This window comes from Doryrhamphus excisus, chromosome 7 (assembly GCF_030265055.1).
Source record: "Doryrhamphus excisus isolate RoL2022-K1 chromosome 7, RoL_Dexc_1.0, whole genome shotgun sequence".
NCBI classification, from domain to species: Eukaryota; Metazoa; Chordata; class Actinopteri; order Syngnathiformes; family Syngnathidae; genus Doryrhamphus; species Doryrhamphus excisus.
In genome coordinates this window covers 21,362,578-21,381,594 of record NC_080472.1, presented here as the reverse complement: position 1 = coordinate 21,381,594, position 19,017 = coordinate 21,362,578, and the positions used below count along the sequence as shown (strand labels likewise).

General features: G+C 46.9%; 2 protein-coding genes across 2 annotated transcripts; one reads left to right on the top strand and one right to left on the bottom strand.

The window, feature by feature from the left end:
* Positions 1–628: 628 nt before the first annotated feature.
* LOC131132603 (probable polypeptide N-acetylgalactosaminyltransferase 8) lies at positions 629–12,603 on the top strand. Its single transcript, XM_058078383.1, has 11 exons — positions 629–899; positions 3,642–3,891; positions 3,982–4,148; positions 4,869–5,052; positions 5,120–5,317; positions 7,126–7,240; positions 7,325–7,510; positions 7,572–7,709; positions 11,007–11,102; positions 11,169–11,336; positions 11,419–12,603. The coding sequence occupies exons 1-11, from the start codon at positions 707–709 to the stop codon at positions 11,569–11,571; spliced, it is 1,848 nt and encodes a 615-aa protein (XP_057934366.1). The 5' UTR covers positions 629–706; the 3' UTR covers positions 11,572–12,603.
* Positions 12,604–12,694: 91 nt separating this feature from the next.
* On the bottom strand, positions 12,695–18,990 carry ada2b (adenosine deaminase 2b). Its single transcript, XM_058078384.1, has 10 exons — positions 18,829–18,990; positions 16,486–16,851; positions 16,059–16,278; positions 15,778–15,988; positions 15,572–15,699; positions 13,621–13,711; positions 13,429–13,537; positions 13,204–13,361; positions 12,932–13,134; positions 12,695–12,861 (listed from the first exon to the last, which is right to left on the bottom strand). Exons 1-10 carry the CDS (start codon positions 18,974–18,976, stop codon positions 12,774–12,776), a joined length of 1,722 nt encoding a protein of 573 aa, XP_057934367.1. The 5' UTR covers positions 18,977–18,990; the 3' UTR covers positions 12,695–12,773.
* Between the last annotated feature and the right edge of the window lie 27 nt (positions 18,991–19,017).

The window sequence follows — 19,017 nt, the reverse complement described above, 5'->3', positions numbered from 1 at the left end:
TTGATTTAGCGCTGTGGAAGCGATTCACCGTGATAAACGAGGGATTAGTGTAATTCTGAATTTATGCTAGTTTAAGATAACCTCGTTATCATGTGACAACCAGGATGGAAGCCCTGATTTGAAAAGAAAGAAAAAAAAAGACCAGTGCAGTTAATCTATAAGCAAACAATAATTCCCTCCCTTTACAAGCCTCCTTTGTGGACTTTAACAGGAAGACGTTCACGTAACACGATGTTATGATTCGGTTGGATGAAACGAAAGTGCTGACATATGCACGTTTAACCCGCCCTGTAAAAAGTGTACATGCAATGAAATAGATGAGCGTGTTTTGCTGGCCTGATGATGAGTGACAGCTGGTGGATGTGTGCCAGTTCAAAGGCCGGCCGGTTGGAGCGAGCACACAAGGATGCGGGGCGGTGGCAGTTGCAGGACTTCCTGGTCTGATGCAGCGACTGTCCTACGAGAACAACAATGTACATGTTACAGCACACGGACGCAGCTTTCTCACAGGTGGTAGACAGCGAGGCTCCTCCCAGCGTTTACGACAGCATCAGAGGCGTGGGGTGCGCCAAGTAAAATTGTCACTGCGCATGTGTGTCATGTAGAAATGTACCTCGGGAGGAGGGCCCAAAGCCAAGAAGGGCCCGCATGAAGAACCTAAAGACATCTTTCTCCGTCCCCCTCCAGTCCAAACGCAAACACCGCAATGAGGTCCGGCTGGCTCAGAGGATTACTGCTGTCCATCTTGGTGGCGGCGTGCCTCCTGTACCTGAGCTCCATTCGCAGTGAGGTCCAAAGCCACTCTCAGAGCCTCCAAAGGGTCAACTCCGACGACTCGGCCAGAGGGCAAGGCATGTTCAGGAGGCTGGAGAAGATGGAGGCGGACATGGGGAGGCTACGTGAGTGCAGCATTTCTGGTTTTGGTACTACTGGTTTTGGACCAGGAGCCTTTGTAGTCATTTGAGGGTCATTGGGTACTTCCTGGTACTGCACTGATGTAGTTTTACTCTCACCTCAACAGCTACTGTATCTGTTAGACTAAGTTGCGGCTTCAATGTTTACATGACCACATGATAGTTTATCATCTACCAAGTATGAATAGGACAACTTTCTATAAAGTTGTTCAAATCCCTCAGGGGGATCATTATTGACGAACTAGAAAATGGTCTCAACACTAATTGATAAGAACATTGCGCAATATTTCATATCGTCACATCTTTGTGTTGAAGTAGAACTACTGCATTCTCCACAACGGACACGATTTGTGGGGACGGGAAATTAAAATTCGAATTATGATAAAAAAAAAAAAGGAAATTATGGCATCATATCCCTAAGTCTGATAAGATTATTCATATATAGCTCAGATAACCAATATTTTAATGAGCAAATCAAGAGCTCCTTCTTTTTCCTGCTTGTGTCCTAACTTCCCGAGCTCACTTCCATCCATCCTCTACGTCGCTTATCCTCACGAGGGTGGCGGGGGATATGCTGGAGCCTATCCCAGCTGACATTGGGCGAGAGGCGGGGTCCACCCTGGACTGAGGGAGAGCTGTTCCAAATGTTCTATTAATTCATTTTCTACTGCTTTTCCTCACGAGGGTCGCGGGGTATGCTGGAGCCTATCCCAGCTGACATTGGGCGAGAGGCGGGGTACACCCTGGACTGAGAGAGAGCTGTTCCAAATGTTCCATTCATTCATTCATTCATTCATTTTGTACTGCTTTTCCTCACAAGGGTTGCGGGGTATGCTGGAGCCTATCCCAGCTGACTTGGGGCGAGAGGCGGGGTACACCCTGGACTGAGGGAGAGCTGTTCCAAATGTTCTATTAATTCATTTTCTACTGCTTTTCCTCACGAGGGTCGCGGGGTATGCTGGAGCCTATCCCAGCTGACTTTGGGCGAGAGGCGGGGTACACCCTGGACTGAGAGAGAGCTGTTCCAAATGTTCCATTCATTCATTCATTCATTTTGTACTGCTTTTCCTCACAAGGGTTGCGGGGTATGCTGGAGCCTATCCCAGCTGACTTGGGGCGAGAGGCGGGGTACACCCTGGACTGAGAGAGAGCTGTTCCAAATGTTCCATTCATTCATTTTCTACTGCTTTTCCTCACGAGGGTCGCTGGGTATGCTGGAGCCTATCCCAGCTGACTTTGGGCGAGAGGCGGGGTACACCCTGGACTGAGAGAGAGCTGTTCCAAATGTTCCATTCATTCATTCATTCATTTTGTACTGCTTTTCCTCACAAGGGTTGCGGGGTATGCTGGAGCCTATCCCAGCTGACTTTGGGCGGGAGGCGGGGTCCACCCTGGACTGACGGAGAGCTGTTCCATTCATTCATTCATTCATTTTGTACTGCTTTTCCTCACGAGGGTCGTGGGGTATGCTGGAGCCTATCCCAGCTGACTTGGGGCGGGAGGCGGGGTCTACCCTGGACTGATGGAGAGCTGTTCCAAATGTTTCATTCATTCATTTTCTACTGCTTTTCCTCACAAGGGTCGCGGGGTATGCTGGAGCCTATCCCAGCTGACTTTGGGCAAGAGGCGGGGTCCTCTCGCCCGGAGACAGCTGGGATAGGCTCCAGCACCCCCCGCGACCCTCGTGAGGAAAAAGCGGTAGAAAATGAATGAATATTTCTGATGGGAAAAATGGATTAAGTTAGAGTTTTGGTTAGAGTGTCCCTTCTGGAAAAAATGAATGACGCTAACCAAGGTTCCACGGTATCCTGTGATCATCCTGTAACCACATGTTACTACTAGAATTCAGAAAATTCTGGTAAAATGCTGGTAAGTGGCGGCACGGCGGTCGAGTGGTTAGCGCGCAGACCTCACAGCTAGGAGGATCAGGGTTCGATTCCACCGTTTTATTTTTTAGCGTTTTGGTTAGTGTCCCTTCTGGAAAAAATGAATGACGCTAACCAAGGTTCCACGGTATCCTGTGATCATCCTGTAACCACACGTTACTACTAGAATTCAGAAAATTCTGGTAAAATGCTGGTAAGTGGCGGCACGGCGGTCGAGTGGTTAGCGCGCAGACCTCACAGCTAGGAGGATCAGGGTTCGATTCCACCCTCGGACATCTCTGTGTGGAGTTTGCATGTTCTCTCCGGGTATTCCGGTTTCCTCCCACATTTCAAAAACATCCTAGGTTAATTAGCCACTCCAAATTGTCCATAGGTATGAATGTGAGTGTGAATGGTTGTTTGCCCTGTGATTGGCTGGCCACCAGTCCGGGGTGTACCCCACCAGCACACCCCCACGACCCTCGTGAGGAAAAAGCGGTAGAAAATGAATGAATATTTCTGTTGGGAAAACGGTTTCAGTTAGCGTTTTGGTTAGAAAATGAATGACGCTAACCAAGGTTCCACGGTACCTTGTGATCATCCTTACTACTAGAATTCAGAAAAGTGAATTTTGAAGACTTTCTGGGTCTTGTTTTCCCACACTGGCCGGTAAGTCTGGAACACAGCCCCCATGAAAAGCAATACAAGAATGACGGTTCTTTTCATGCGGCCAGTCGGACCATCAAGTTTGAAACAGAGCATGAAGAAAACAATAAGCGGCCATCTTGCATTGTTTTTCACATGACTGAAAAACAATGCAAGATGTTTTCCATTGCCAAAGATTAAATATTTTCCATTACAGTCGACCTGGTGGAAAAACTTGACTCAAAGGAACCGGCTGAACAGAACAAGCCAATCCAAGACCAGGTACCCGAGAAGAAGGTGGTGAGGAAGCTGTTCCCCAACTCCTACCTGTTCAAGAAGTGGGGCGAGGATCTCTCCGAGGAGGAGCAGAAGGAGGCCGAGAGCTTGTTTGGTAGATTCGGCTACAACGCCTTCCTCAGCGACAGGATTCCGCTCAACAGAGAGATTCCCGACACGAGGCCGGCCAGGTGACGACGAATTTGAGATCCCGTCAAACGAGACCACATGTTCAATGCTGCGTCCATCCACAAATACAACAATGTTTTGGTTCTTCTCAGGTGTGCAGAGAGGAAGTATCCGGATGATCTACCCAGCGTGAGCGTGGTGTTGATCTACCTTGACGAAGCTCTGTCCGTTATCAAACGCGCCATTCGCAGCATCATCGACAAGACCCCAGCTCGACTCCTGAAAGACATCGTACTGGTGGACGACCACAGCACCAACGGTAGAGTATGGTAGAACGTGATCATAGTCACCATACTTTCATGGATAGAATTTGTCAGAACTTCCCGGGAGTTGAAGGCGATCCAGTTTGGAGGCCGCAAGATCGGGTCTGTGGTTCTGCTAGCTTAATCGAGCCGAGATCTTGAACTCTCAGGGCTCAGATGAGAATCAGCACCTCCGAGTATGAGGTTCTTGCTCGGAAAAGGGTGGAGCGGCACCTCCGGGTCGGGGATAAGATCCCGGCCCAAGCGGGTCCTGTTCGCAAGTGAGGGAATCATCGAACAGGCGGATTGGTGCACCGTCTGCAGTCGTGCGGACTCTGCATCAGTCTGTTGTGGTGAATCCGTCCATCTACGTTCCTGGCCTCACCAATGGACATGAGCTTTGGGTAGTGACCAAGAAGACAAGTTCACGGTGGAATGAGTTTTCTCCGAGGGTGCTTGGGTTCTTCCTCAGATCCGGGAAAAAATTGGAGTAGAATCACTACTTCTTCACTTTGAGAAAATCCGGCTGAGGTGGCTTGGGAATCCGGTCAGGATACCTCCTGGATGCCTCCGGAGTTGGACGCTTAGGGGAAGACCCAGGACACTTTAGCTGGCCTGGGAACGCCTTGGGATCCAAGTCTGGACTTCCCTGCTTAGGCTATTGCCCCCAAGCTGAAGACAATGGATGGTTAGATGGTCATAAGGTCCTAATATTCACCTGCTGCGTTCTCCTACAGAGGACCTCAAGGAGAAGCTGGACGAATACATCAACGTCATCCACGAGGAGCGTCCGGGCCTTCTCAAGCGAGTCCAACACACCGAGCAGCTGGGTCTCACTCAAGCCAGACTTTCAGGATGGAAAGTTGCCACCGGCGACGTGGTGGCCATCTTGGACGCTCACATTGAAGTCCACGTGCAATGGTTGGATTCATTTCTTCTCGTGTGTGATAAATCTCGCGCTGAGATCTTGTCTTCTGCGCACACTCAGGGCAGAACCGTTGCTGGCTCGCATCAAGGAAGACCGAACTGTCATCCTGACACCCGTTTTTGATAAAGTCAATTTCGATGACTTGACGGTGACCCGCTACGGTCCGGCTGCTGATGCCTTTGACTGGGCCTTGTGGTGCATGTACGAGTCCTTCAGGCCTGAGTGGTACCAGCTCAAAGACGAGTCGCAGCCTGGCAAGTGAGTCCCGCTTGGGATCTATCCGGTGTCCTGGTTGTCCTAAAACGGTTCCTTAAAAAAAATGGCCTCCAGAGTGGGGAAAATCTGTAATAAGCGACTTGTCGTTTGTGTTGAGACAAGGAAAACGCGGCTTAATGAAAGTGATGACATCACCACCCGTCACCATCATGTGACCAGAAGTGATTTTTGACGACAAGCCAACATAATATCTGAATATTCTGAACGGCATGACGTCACCGCGGTCAACATTCATCTACCGTTTTTCCTCACGAGGGTCGCGGGGGGCGCTAGGGGTGCCTATCCCAGCTGTCTTCAAGCGAGAGGCGGGGTACACCCTGGACCGGTCGCCAGCCAATCACAGGGCACATATAGACAAACAACCATTCACACTCACATTCATACCTATGGACAATTTGGAGTGGCTAATTAACCTAGCATGTTTTTGGAATGTGGGAGGAAACCGGAGTAGCATCGTTGTGGCATTGTTGTTTAGACATTTTGTCTAAAAATGCACTCCCCCCTCTGTTTTCTTTTTTCTTCTTTTCTATCCCCTCCTGCTCCGGTCTAACCACTCCAAATTTGCAAAACATCATTAATTCATTTTCTACAGCTTATTTTTACAAGGGTTGCGGGGGTGCTGGAGCCTATCCCAGCTGTCTTCGAGCGAGAGGCGGGGTACACCCTGGACTGGTGGCCAGCCAGCCAATCACAGGGCACATATAGACAAACAACCATTCACACTCACATTCATACCTATGGACAATTTGGAGTGGCTAATTAACCTAGCATGTTTTTTTGGAATGTGGGAGGAAAACTGGAGTAGCATCGTTGTGGCATCGTTGTTTAGACATTTTGTCTAAAAATGCACTCCCCACTCTGTTTTCTTTTTTCTTCTTTTCTATCCCCTCCTGCTCCGGTCTGAACACTCCAAATTTGCAAAACAACAAAACATCATTTTCTACCGCTTAACCTTACAAGGGTTGCGGGGGTGCTGGAGCCTATCCCAGCTTTCTTCGAGCGAGAGGCGGGGTACACCCTGGACTGGTGGCCAGCCAATCACAGGGCACATATAGACAAACAACCATTCACACTCACATTCATACCTATAGACAATTTGGAGTGGCTAATTAACCTAGCATGTTTTTTGGAATGTGGGAGGAAACCGGAGTAGCATCGTTGTGGCATCGTTGTTTAGACATTTTGTCCCCCTCTGTTTTCTTTTTTCTTCTTTTCTATCCCCTCCTGCTCCGGTCTGACCACTCCAAATTTGCAAAACATCATTCATTCATTTTCTACTGCTTATTTTTACAAGGGTTGCGGGGGTGCTGGAGCCTATCCCAGCTGTCTTCAGGCGAAAGGCGGGGTACACCCTGGACCGGTCGCCAGCCAATCACAGGGCACATATAGACAAACAACCATTCACACTCACATTCATACCTATGGACAATTTGGAGTGGCTAATTAACCTAGCATGTTTTTTGGAATGTGGGAGGAAACCGGAGTACCCGGAGAAAACCCACGCATGCACGGGGAGAACATGCAAACGCCACACAGAGATAGCCGAGGGTGGAATTGAACCCTGGTTTCCTAGCTGTGAGGTCTGCGCGCTAACCACTCAACCACCGTGCTGCCCACCGCAGTCAACAATCTTGCTGTCTTCTTCACCAATATGACTGGAAGCCTTGATGAGGTCCGGTCCCGTTACGTCGTTTTGATCCCAGTGAAATTCCCGTTTGGATGCAACTATTGTTGTTACTGTTTCGGGCTGAGTGGATTACGTTGTCTCAGTGTTTTATTGCTCCGAAAAGGAGCCCGTCCATCATGGGGATACTTGTTGCGGATCGAAAGTTCTTTGGAGAGATCGGAAGTCTGGACGGAGGAATGAAGATATACGGTGGTGAGAACGTCGAGCTGGGTATCCGGGTAAGAGTCCAGGATATTTACCCAGCTTTTGTTTGCCAGATGAAGTTTGTTCAGCATGATCTGCACTTCCTTTTTGTCCTGTAGGTCTGGTTGTGCGGGGGAAGTGTGGAAGTCATTCCTTGTTCCAAAATTGCACACATCGAACGCTCCTCCAAGCCTTATCTGCCCGACTTGAGCGTCACGATGAAACGCAACGCACTGCGTGTGGCCGAAGTGTGGATGGACGAGTACAAGCACAACGTCAACATCGCATGGAACCTTCCTCTGGAGGTTGGCTGTCATGCCTCAAAGAAAACTAGAGTCTCCCCAAATGACAACGTGTCCCCTTCAGAATCACGGCGTGGACATCGGCGATGTCTCCGACAGGAAGAAGCTGAGGGAGCAGCTCAAGTGCAAGCCCTTCAAATGGTACCTGGAGAACGTTTACCCCATGTTGGATCCTCTCAACGACCTGGTGGCATACGGAGCGGTGAGTAGAGACGTTCGAGTCCGTGATGAACACCGCCGATAAACACATAATGAAATTTGTGTTAAGTGATGCTGCGTGACTCGGAAGCACGATCGACATGCAAGATTGTGACTCATTTCCTGTTTCCCCAAACGCTGGAAAACATCCACGAGTAAAAGATACAACAAATAGCGTTTGTCCTGCAAGTTCAAATTCGATGTAAATGCAGATCGAGTTTGGAAATCCGGCGAAAAGACAAAGTACACAGTCAAGCTTCCTTACTGGATCCCAGTGTAATGATGATGAAAATATTCCATCGATCAATAAGAAATCCTACAAGGATGAAGAGTCTTGAACTAGTCATGATGTGCTATATATATATATATATATATATATACAGTGGGGCAAAAAAGTATTTAGTCAGCCACCAATTGTGCAAGTTCTCCCACTTAAAAAGATGAGAGAGGCCTGTAATTTTCATCATAGGTACGCTTCAACTATGAGAGACAAAATGAGAAAAAAAAATCCAGATAATCACATTGTTTGATTTTTAAAGAATTTATTTGCAAATCATGGTGGAAAATAAGTATTTGGTCACCTACAAACAAGCAAGATTTGTGGCTCTCACAGACCTGTAAGTTCTTCTTTAAGAAGCTCCTCTGTCCTCCACTCGTTACCTGTATTGATGGCACCTGTTTGAACTGGTTATCAGTATAAAAGACACCTGTCCACAACCTCAGACAGTCACACTCCAAACTCCACTATGGCCAAGACCAAAGAGCTGTCAAAGGACATCTGAAACAAAATTGTAGACCTGCACCAGGCTGGGAAGACTGAATCTGCAATAGTTAAGCAGCTTGGTGTGAAGAAATCAACTGTGGGAGCAATTGTGAGAAAATGGAAGACCTACAAGACCACCGATAATCTCCCTCGATCTGGGGCTCCACGCAAGATCTCACCCCGTGGGGTCAAAATGATAACAAGAACGGTGAGCAAAAATCCCAGAACCACACGGGGGGACCTAGTGAAAGACCTGCAGAGAGCTGGGACCATATTAACGAAGGCTACCATAAGTAACACACTCCGCCGCCAGGGACTCAAATCCTGCAGTGCCAGACGTGTCCCCCTGCTGAAGCCAGTACATGTCCAAGCCCGTCTGAAGTTTGCTAGAGAGCATTTGGATGATCCAGAAGAGGATTGGGAGAATGTAATATGGTCAGATGAAACCAAAATAGAACTTTTTGGTATCAACTCAACTCGTCGTGTTTGGAGGAGAAAGAATGCTGAGTTGCATCCAAACAACACCACACCTACTGTGAAGCATGGGGGTGGAAACATCATGCTCTGGGGCTGTTTTTCTGCAAAGGGACCAGGACAACTGATCCGTGTAAATGGGAGAATGAATGGGGCCATGTATCGTGAGATTCTGAATGAAAACCTTCTTCCATCAGCAAGGGCACTGAAGATGAAACGTGGCTGGGTCTTTCAGCATGACAACGATCCCAAACACACCGCCCGGGCAACGAAGGAGTGGCTTCATAAGAAGCATTTCAAGGTCCTGGAGTGGCCTAGCCAGTCTCCAGATCTCAACCCCATAGAAAATCTTTGGAGGGAGTTGAAAATCCGTGTTGCCCAGCGACAGCCCCTAAACATCACTGCTCTAGAGGCGATCTGCATGGAGGAATGGGCCAAAATACCTACAACAGTGTGTGAAAATCTTGTGAAGAGTTACAGAAAACGTTTGATCTCTGTCATTGCCAACAAAGGGTATATCACAAAGTATTGAGATGAACTTTTGTTTTTGACCAAATACTTATTTTCCACCATGATTTGCAAATAAATTCTTTAAAAATCAAACAATATGATTATCTGGATTTTTTTTTCTCATTTTGTCTCTCATAGTTGAAGCGTACCTATGATGAAAATTACAGGCCTCTCTCATCTTTTTAAGTGGGAGAACTTGCACAATTGGTGGCTGACTAAATACTTTTTTGCCCCACTGTATATATATATCACTATATTGACACTTACTATGGTACCCCTTATGGCATTGGATGGTCATACTTCGGTACGTCAAATGAATAAATTAAATTAAATTAAATTAAAATAAATTAAAATAAATTAAAATAAATTAAAATAAATTAAAATAAATTAAAATAAATTAAATTAAAATGAATTAAAATTAAATTAAAATTAAATAAATGTAAATTAAATCAAATTAATAAAATAAATAAACAAAATTAAAAAAACCTTAACTATATTAGGAAAGGATGGTCATACTTCGGTACGTCAAATGAATAAAATAAAATAACATAAATTAAAATAAATTAAATTAAAATAAATTAAATTAAATTAAAATAAATTAAAATAAAATAAATTAAATTTAAATAAATGTAAATCAAATCAAATTAATAAAATAAATTAACAAAATTAAAAAAATCTTAACTATATTAGGAAAGCAGGAAGTGAACAAATGTAACTTTTTCCCCCAACAAATTTTGCAAAAATGTCAATGTCTGTTGTTTCTCATATTACACCCTCTTTTTATCACATATTTTTGATACTAGAATGACATACTAGAATGAAAATATATCCAGAATTAATTTTTTATATTATATTTTTCTTTACTATATTAAGATATCATTTTGAAAAGTTATACCAGTTTATTCTATTTTTAATTTTCAAAGTATTTAAACTTTCTTCTTTAAATAAAATAATAATTAATAATAATAATAATTAAATAAAAAATTAATTAAATAAATACAAAATTAAATTATATTAGGAAAGCAGGAAGTGAACAAATGTAACAGTTACTGATTGTAAAAGTACCAGATGGAGGGGTAGGATTTAATAAGCTTTGCTTCTTCCTACTCCTTTTGGACATGTGGAACTGGGAACTGATTATGGGATGCATTCAATTGTAATCTGATGCATGTTCAAATGAAATTAAACCATTAGCATTACTTCGGTACGCGACAAAAATAAATAAATAAATACAAAAAATAAAAATAAACACAAAAATAAATAACTATAAATTTATAAAATACATTAAAAAATAAATAAAATAAAAAACTTCTATTCGGAAAGCAGGAAGTGAACAAATGTAACAGTTAGTGATTGTAAAAGTACCAGATGGAGGGGTAGGATTTAATAAGCTTTGCTTCTTCCTACTCCTTTTGGACATGTGGAACTGGGAACTGATTATGGGATGCATTCAATTGTAATCTGATGCATGTTCAAATGAAATTAAACCATTACTTAGCGGAGGTTCCAGGAAGAAGAAGCACTGAGCTGTCCTGCTTCTGCTTCTGTTGGCAGCTCATAAACACGCTGAAGCCGGATCTCTGCATTGACCAAGGTCCAGTTCCAGGCAGCACCCCCATTCTCTACTCCTGCCATTACTTCGCCCCCCAGGTAAGACCCCCAACACCTACTTTAGATTTTTTTGCATTTGTGGACTAGCGTCCTTGTGCGTTGCAGCGCTGCTACTACCGCACCAACGGACAGCTCTACATCGGCGGCATCAAATCCCACAAGTACAACAGCAACCGCTGCCTGGTGGATCCCGGCACGGGCGTCTACCCGGCGTTGTACGAATGCAAGACGGCCGCTCAGAAAAAGTTCCACATGTTGTGGGACTTCAAACAGGTGAGTGGTGCGCAAACCGCGCTGCGGCGTTTGGCGCGGATACACTGACCTCCTTTCATGTATGTGTGTGTGTGCGTGGCAGGGAACCTCCATCCAGAACCGGGAGACAAAGAGGTGCCTGGAGATCGCCACGGGTCAAACCGGCTACTACGAGCTGATCATTCAGCGCTGCACCGCTCAGATCTGGAACATACAGAATTATATCAAAGAGAGGGAAGTGAAGGAGGCGAGGTAGCAACTTGCGAGTGCAAAACAACTCACATTTTGGACCGGAAGAGTCACACAGATCACGAGCGAGACATTCCCTTGAGAAACAAAATTATCCAAAACAACGGTAACGTAACATCGAGAGGCATGAACATTACGCAACACGGAAGCGTGTGCAGAATTCGGTGTGCCCGAATAGCGTGTGTGTGTGGGTGTGAATGCTCGTCTCGGTGCTCACTGCGTTATCCATCACTCTTAAAGATACGGTCAAGTTACATCGCCAGGTAAGAACATTCACAAATGCACGCCGTTTTTGGTGCGCCCAAAATAACGTGGGTGCGAACGCTCGTCTCTCAGTATTCGCTCACACATTTTCATCGCTCTTAAAATTCGAGTAAAGTAACATCGTAAGGGAAAGACAATTCAATCCACAATTCAGAAGCACGTACAAATTGCAATGCACCGAAATAGTGTGGGCGTCTATGCAATCTCTTAGCATTGGCTCGCATATTTTTCTCTGAAATTAAGAATAAAGTAACATCGTAAAGAAAAAGGGCGAGTGACTGAGAGCCAAAAATTGCGCCCTCTGCTGGTTGCTGCCATGCACGATGCCTCCGTTGCATCGACGTACTCGCTGATAAGGTACAAACTTCCGATCCATCGAGTGTGGCGTGATTGCCAAGATTTTTAATTTTGATCATTTAACCTATAGGTTATGTTACATTTTGCTTTTGCCATAAACTTTTTCAGGCGGCACGGTGGTCGAGTGGTTAGCGTGCAGACCTCACAGCTAAAAGACCAGGGTTCAATTCCACCCTTGGCCATCTCTGTGTGGAGTTTCCTACCACATTCCCAAAAAACATGCTAGGTTAATTGGCGACTCCAAATTGTCCATAGATATGAATGTGAGTGTGAATGGTTGTTTGACTATATGTGCCGTGTGATTGGCTGGCCACCAGTCCGGGTTGTACCCCGCCTCTCGCTTGAAGACAGCTGGGATAGGCTCCAGCACCCTCGTGAGGAAAAGCGGTAGAAAATGAATGAATAAACTTGTTACACAAAAGCGTTACAACTTTTTGTTTTTTTTTTGGTGGGTTAACTCAGCAGGCTGTCATTAGCCGGTTAGCTTAGCATCAACCTCTGCGGTTGGAGATGTTTAGAAGAATTTATTCATAAAGTCATCATAATCCTACTGATACTACGACTTGAGGACTTGAAAATGTTTGGTTCTCAAAGGTGAGCCAAAATGAAGGCGTCCCATTTCTTTTGCCACAACGCCTGGCCCGTGTCCTTCAGGTGGTCCGGCAGCGAGCTGTACCTGTAGGCGCAAAGAAGTGTTAACTGATGCTACCGAAACCGAAAGCAGACATCTCCAGAGGGAGCGCCACCTGATGGAGTTGAGGGCCAGTTCTTTCAGGGTGCCCAGGTTAGCTTTCAGACCACCGATGCCCATAAAGGCTTGAAAGAAGTCATAGGCCAGGCCCGTGGTTCCGAACATGGACGGGTCGTCTGAGCTGATCACCATCGGGTGACCCTCGGACATGAGCACCGCCGCAGGGTGGTTCCGCAGGTCCGAGACCAGTTTCAGAACCTGTTAGACAAAGCCGCTCGGATTAATGTCATCCAACACGAGCGTCTGATGTGCGGTGCTTTATTAGACCTGGTTTGAGATCGGGCACAGTTCCACCGCCACGTTCCTTTCCCGAGAGAGCTCCTTAGCGAGCGGGTGGTGCGCCAAAGCGTATCCGTGCCCGATGCGTCTGGTGTTGAACAGAAGCGCGTCCAGGATGTTCTGATCCACCTCGGTGCCTTCCTCGTCTGCGGGGAGAGACGCGACATCAGCACGGGTGATGAGTGTTAAATGCGTCTCACGGGATTCACGCACCGGTCTCTCCGGCGTGAAAGAAGTAGGGCAACGTGACGCCCAGCTGCTCAGGCAGGGAGAGAGCGTCCCGGAAGTACCATAGCGGCCTGCCGCTGTCCTCCCTGCCCACCTGCAACACCACAATGTTAGCCACCTGCACGCCCCCCACCCCCCCATCCACCCAAGTGGGTTCTGTAGAGGACTTCCTACTACCAGGTCAAATCCTGCAACCACATCAGGGAACTCCTTCTGCAACTCAATGGCCTCCTTCACAGCTGCTTTCACCTCAGATGAACTCCAAGCCCTGGAAAACAAAGAAGATGTTCCATGTTTCCTGGAGGACTGCAATCTATTTGTGGTGGGGCTGCGTTGATGGAATGGCGTACAATTTGCATCATTTCTTGCTTCTTCATGTCACTCTTTAAATGACACAAACATGACATGCTGTCATGTTCTCAAGACAGGTCTCAAGTCAAGACAAGACATGTTGAGTCAGGTCTCAAGTCAAGACAAGACCGATTGAGTCAGGTCTCAAGTCAAGACAAGACCGATTGAGTCAGGTCTCAAGACAAGACAAGACATGTCGAGTCAGGTCTCAAATCAAGTCAAGACAAGACAGGTCGAGTCCGGTCTCAAGACAAGACAGGTCGAGTCCGGTCTCAAGACAAGACAGGTCGAGTCCGGTCTCAAGACAAGACAAGACAGGTCGAGTCCGGTCTCAAGACAAGACAAGACAGGTCGAGTCCGGTCTCAAGACAAGACAAGACATGTCGAGTCCGGTCTCAAGACAAGACAAGACATGTCGAGTCAGGTCTCGAGTCAAGACAAGACATGTCGAGTCAGGTCTCGAGTCAAGACAAGACATGTCGAGTCAGGTCTCGAGTCAAGACAAGACATGTCGAGTCAGGTCTCGAGTCAAGACAAGACATGTCGAGTCAGGTCTCGAGTCAAGACAAGACATGTCGAGTCAGGTCTCGAGTCAAGACAAGACATGTCGAGTCAGGTCTCGAGTCAAGACAAGACATGTCGAGTCAGGTCTCAAGTCAAGACAAGACATGTCGAGTCAGGTCTCAAGTCAAGACAAGACAGGTCGAGTCCGGTCTCAAGACAAGACAAGACAGGTCGAGTCCGGTCTCAAGACAAGACAAGACAGGTCGAGTCCGGTCTCAAGACAAAACAGGTCGAGTCCGGTCTCAAGACAAGACAGGTCGAGTCCGGTCTCAAGACAAGACAGGTCGAGTCCGGTCTCAAGACAAGACAGGTCGAGTCAGGTCTCAAGTCAAGACAAGACATGTCGAGTCAGGTCAAGACATGTCGAGTCAGGTCTCAAGTCAAGACAAGACAGGTTGAGTCAGGTCTCAAGTCAAGACAAGACAGGTTGAGTCAGGTCTCAAGTCAAGACAAGACAGGTTGAGTCAGGTCTCAAGTCAAGACATGTTGAGTCCGGTCTCAAGACAAGACATGTTGAGTCCGGTCTCAAGACAAGACATGTTGAGTCCGGTCTCAAATCGAGACAAGACCGATTGAGTCCGGTCTCAAATCGAGACAAGACCGATTGAGTCAGGTCTCAAATCAAGACAAGACCGATTGAGTCAGGTCTCAAATCAAGACAAGCCCGATTGAGTCAGGTCTCAAGACAAGACAAGACAGGTTGAGTCAGGTCTCAAGTCAAGACAAGACATGTTGAGTCAGGTCTCAAGTCAAGTCAAGACATGTTGAGTCAGGTCTCGAGTCAAGTCAAGACATGTTGAGTCAGGTCTCGAGTCAAGTCAAGACATGTTGAGTCAGGTCTCGAGTCAAGTCAAGACATGTCGAGTCAGGTCTCGAGTCAGGTCAAGACATGTCGAGTCAGGTCAAGACATGTCGAGTCAGGTCTCGAGTCAGGTCAAGACATGTTGAGTCAGGTCTCGAGTCAGGTCAAGACATGTTGAGTCAGGTCAAGACATGTTGAGTCAGGTCTCAAGTCAAGACAAGACATGTTGAGTCCGGTCTCAAATCGAGACAAGACCGATTGAGTCCGGTCTCAAGTCAAGACAAGACATGTTGAGTCCGGTCTCAAGTCAAGACAAGACAGGTAGAGTCAGGTCTCAAGTCTGCAAAATGTCCTGCTGTAAAGGAGAAATAAAGAGCAAAGGTGTTGTGGACTAACTACTTGGTGAGCTACCTGTGCACGGCTAGGATGAGGCGAGCACCGAGGAAGTCCGGATGATCTTTGACAAATTCCTTTGTGACTTCCTGAAAAGTCCTCAACGTCCACATCTTGTCATGGATGGTTCCATCCAGCTCATACGCCTGACAAGACAAAAGAAAATAAAGGCTTGGAGCAGATGACCAACCACAGGAGATGCAGGAGGAGGAGGACACACAAACCCTGGAAAGACCACTGCGCAGCTCCAGATACATGACGTTGTCCTGGTGGAGCTCCTGAAGACCTTGATAGATGTAGTCCCTCAGTACGGGGGCGTGGCTCACCAGGCCTGCAGTGGCTATGAAGGCCTTCTCAAACTTCTCCCACACGGCGTCCTGGTTCGGGTACTCGCCGTCCGGGTCTTCCGTGACCAACGTCAGGTGCTGCATTAAGCTGCAGACCGAGCAGCCATGAGATGTGCCTCCAAGAAGAAGAAGAAGAAGGTGGACGTTTCTTCTCCTACCTGGCGTCGAAGCCCGTCGGGTCTCCGTACTTGGCCCTCAGGGTGTGCAGCAGCTGCCAGTAGAAGCAGTCCCAGCGTGGGAAAGGTTGTCGCTGGGAGAAGACGAAGCGGACAGAGTTGTCCCACGTGAAGCAGACGTAGCAGTTCGGACGGTAGGTCACGTTCTTCACCAGCCACTCCACGCTCACCATGGAGGAGCTGTGGAGGTGGAGGGCGCCGCCTGAGCAACACATTAGCATGAGCGGGAATTCTTCTTTCTCAGAATCTTTTACTCAGATGTTTTGGTGCAGAAGAACATCATGAAGAACATCATGTTCACTTTGATGCACGATATTTAGTATGAATGCACTCAAAGTGTGTTTCTGCACACGGTTCCAAGAGAACATCACACAAGAAGGTCCACAACAACATGGCCGTGACTGCTCACCTTTGGGCATGTCCCGCAGCAACTTGAAGACGGAGCTTCTCTGGATGAGAGGCTTAGCCTTGAAGAAGTGGAGAGCAGGTGGGAAGGGGTCGGCACACATTTCTCGCTCCTTCATTTGGCGAAGCTTAGCATCCAGTTTTCGCTCGGCCGGGTTGAGCACCACCTCGCCGCCCGTTTGCCTGGAGGCCTCCTGGCGCATCAGCTGGTCCCGCTTGGTCGGGTCTGGCATCCCGACAACCACCGTCCAGAACGACAGGAGGGTCACTGCTTGGGGGAGCGACGGGGCCATGGCCATCGGTACCACCAGGGTGCGCTGTTGTCCTCTTAATATTTTCCCAGTTACGGCATAGAAAACCTGTTTAAAAACTAAACAAACATTATTAGAGTCACCTAGCCATGAACTAGCACCCCTATAGTTATCTTTATATAGTATATTAGACATAATTAGAGAAAAATAAGCTTTTTAAGACATAAAAAAACTGCTCATGTGGTCACAGCAAATGTGTTCCCCCTAGGGATTCCTTAGTGGAGGCGGACAGATGCGTCGGTCACGGGGGTGCTGGAGCCTATCCCAGCTGTCTTCGGGCGAGAGGCGGGGTACACCCTGGACTTGTGGCCAGCCAATCACAGGCCACATATAGACAAACAACCATTCACACTCACATTCATACCTATGGACAATTTGGAGTGGCTAATTAACCTAGCATGTTTTTTTGGAATGTGGAAGGAAACCGGAGTACCCGGAGAAAACCCACGCATGCACGGGGAGAACATGCAAACTCCACACAGAGATAGCCGAGGGTGGAGAAAGACAAAATAAGAAGCCAAAAAGTTACCACTTCCACACAAAATAAGAGGAGAACTCATTCATTCATTCATTTTCTACCGCTTTTCCTCACAAGGGTCGCGGGGGGTGCTGGAGCCTATCCCGGCTGTCTTCGGGCGAGAGGCGGGTTACACCCTGGACTGGTGGCCAGCCAGCCAATCACAGGGCACATATAGACAAACAACCATTCACACTCACATTCATACCTATGGACAATTTGGAGTAGCTAATTAACCTAGCATGTTTTTTTGGAATGTGGGAGGAAACCGGAGTACCTGGAGAAAACCCACGCATGCACGGGGAGAACATGCAAACTCCACACAGAGATGGCCGAGGGTGGAGAAAGACAAAATAAGAAGCCAAAAAGTTACCACTTCCACACAAAATAAGAGGAGAACTCATTCATTCATTCATTTTCTACCGCTTTTCCTCACGAGGGTCGCGGGGGGTGCTGGAGCGTATCCCGGCTGTCTTCGGGCGAGAGGCGGGGTACACCCTGGACTGGTGGCCAGCCAGCCAATCACAGGGCACATATAGACAAACAACCATTCACACTCACATTCATACCTATGGACAATTTGGAGTCGCTAATTAACCTAGCATGTTTTTTTGGAATGTGGGAGAAACCGGAGTACCCGGAGAAAACCCACGCATGCACGGGGAGAACATGCAAACTCCACACAGAGATGGCCGAGGGTGGAGAAAGACAAAATAAGAAGCCAAAAAGTTACCACTTCCACACAAAATAAGAGGAGAACTCATTCATTCATTTTCTACCGCTTTTCCTCACGAGGGTCGCAGGGGGTGCTGGAGCCTATCCCAGCAGTCTTCGGGCGAGAGGCGGGTTACACCCTGGACTGGTGGCCAGCCAGCCAATCACAGGGCACATATAGACAAACAACCATTCACACTCACATTCATACCTATGGAGTGGCCAATTAACCTAGCATGTTTTTTTGGAATGTGGGAGGAAACCGGAGTACCATGCAAACGCCACACAGAGATGGCCGAGGGTGGAATTGAACCGTGGTCTCCTAGCTGTGAGGTCTGCACGCTAACCACTCGACCACCATGCAGCCCTATTATATTATTGTGAAATCATTAAATCATTGCTGCCACCTAGTGGCCACAAGTTGAATTTGTCATCTACCTTTGAGGTTTTGTGTTTTAGTTCATTGAGTTCATTTTTTGTTTAAAAATACAGAAGGCAAAATGAATTCTTAAATATGTATATTTAATAAAAAAATGGGGTATATTCACCTGCGAAACAGCGACTGCGTATTAATTTGTGAAAAAACGCAAAGTAAACTGCAGTACTATTGTTAGTTGTACACTACAAATACAGTAATTCATGTCAAGGCAATGCAAGCAAATAGCCTTTTTTTAAGTATAAAAACATTGTTTTTTTTAGCAGCCAATACAATGCAGTGTATGAGGTTGGCCTAGAAACAACAGTACTTGCAGTAGTGTGCTCGTTTTAAGAGTAAAACTAGTGCAGTAAATGTAAAAGTACTCACAAGCAGTAGCAGCGTCGTCGTCGTCGTCGTCGTTGTCGTCGTCTCCCCAAAGACTGCGTTTGTCTGAGCCTCGCAAGTCAGCAAAATAGTCGAAGCGGCTGCATAATTGTCTGACAAATAGCATGTGATTAACCAATGAACTGAGCATGAAGGGACAAACACGGCATGTGTGTGTGTGTGTGTGTGTGT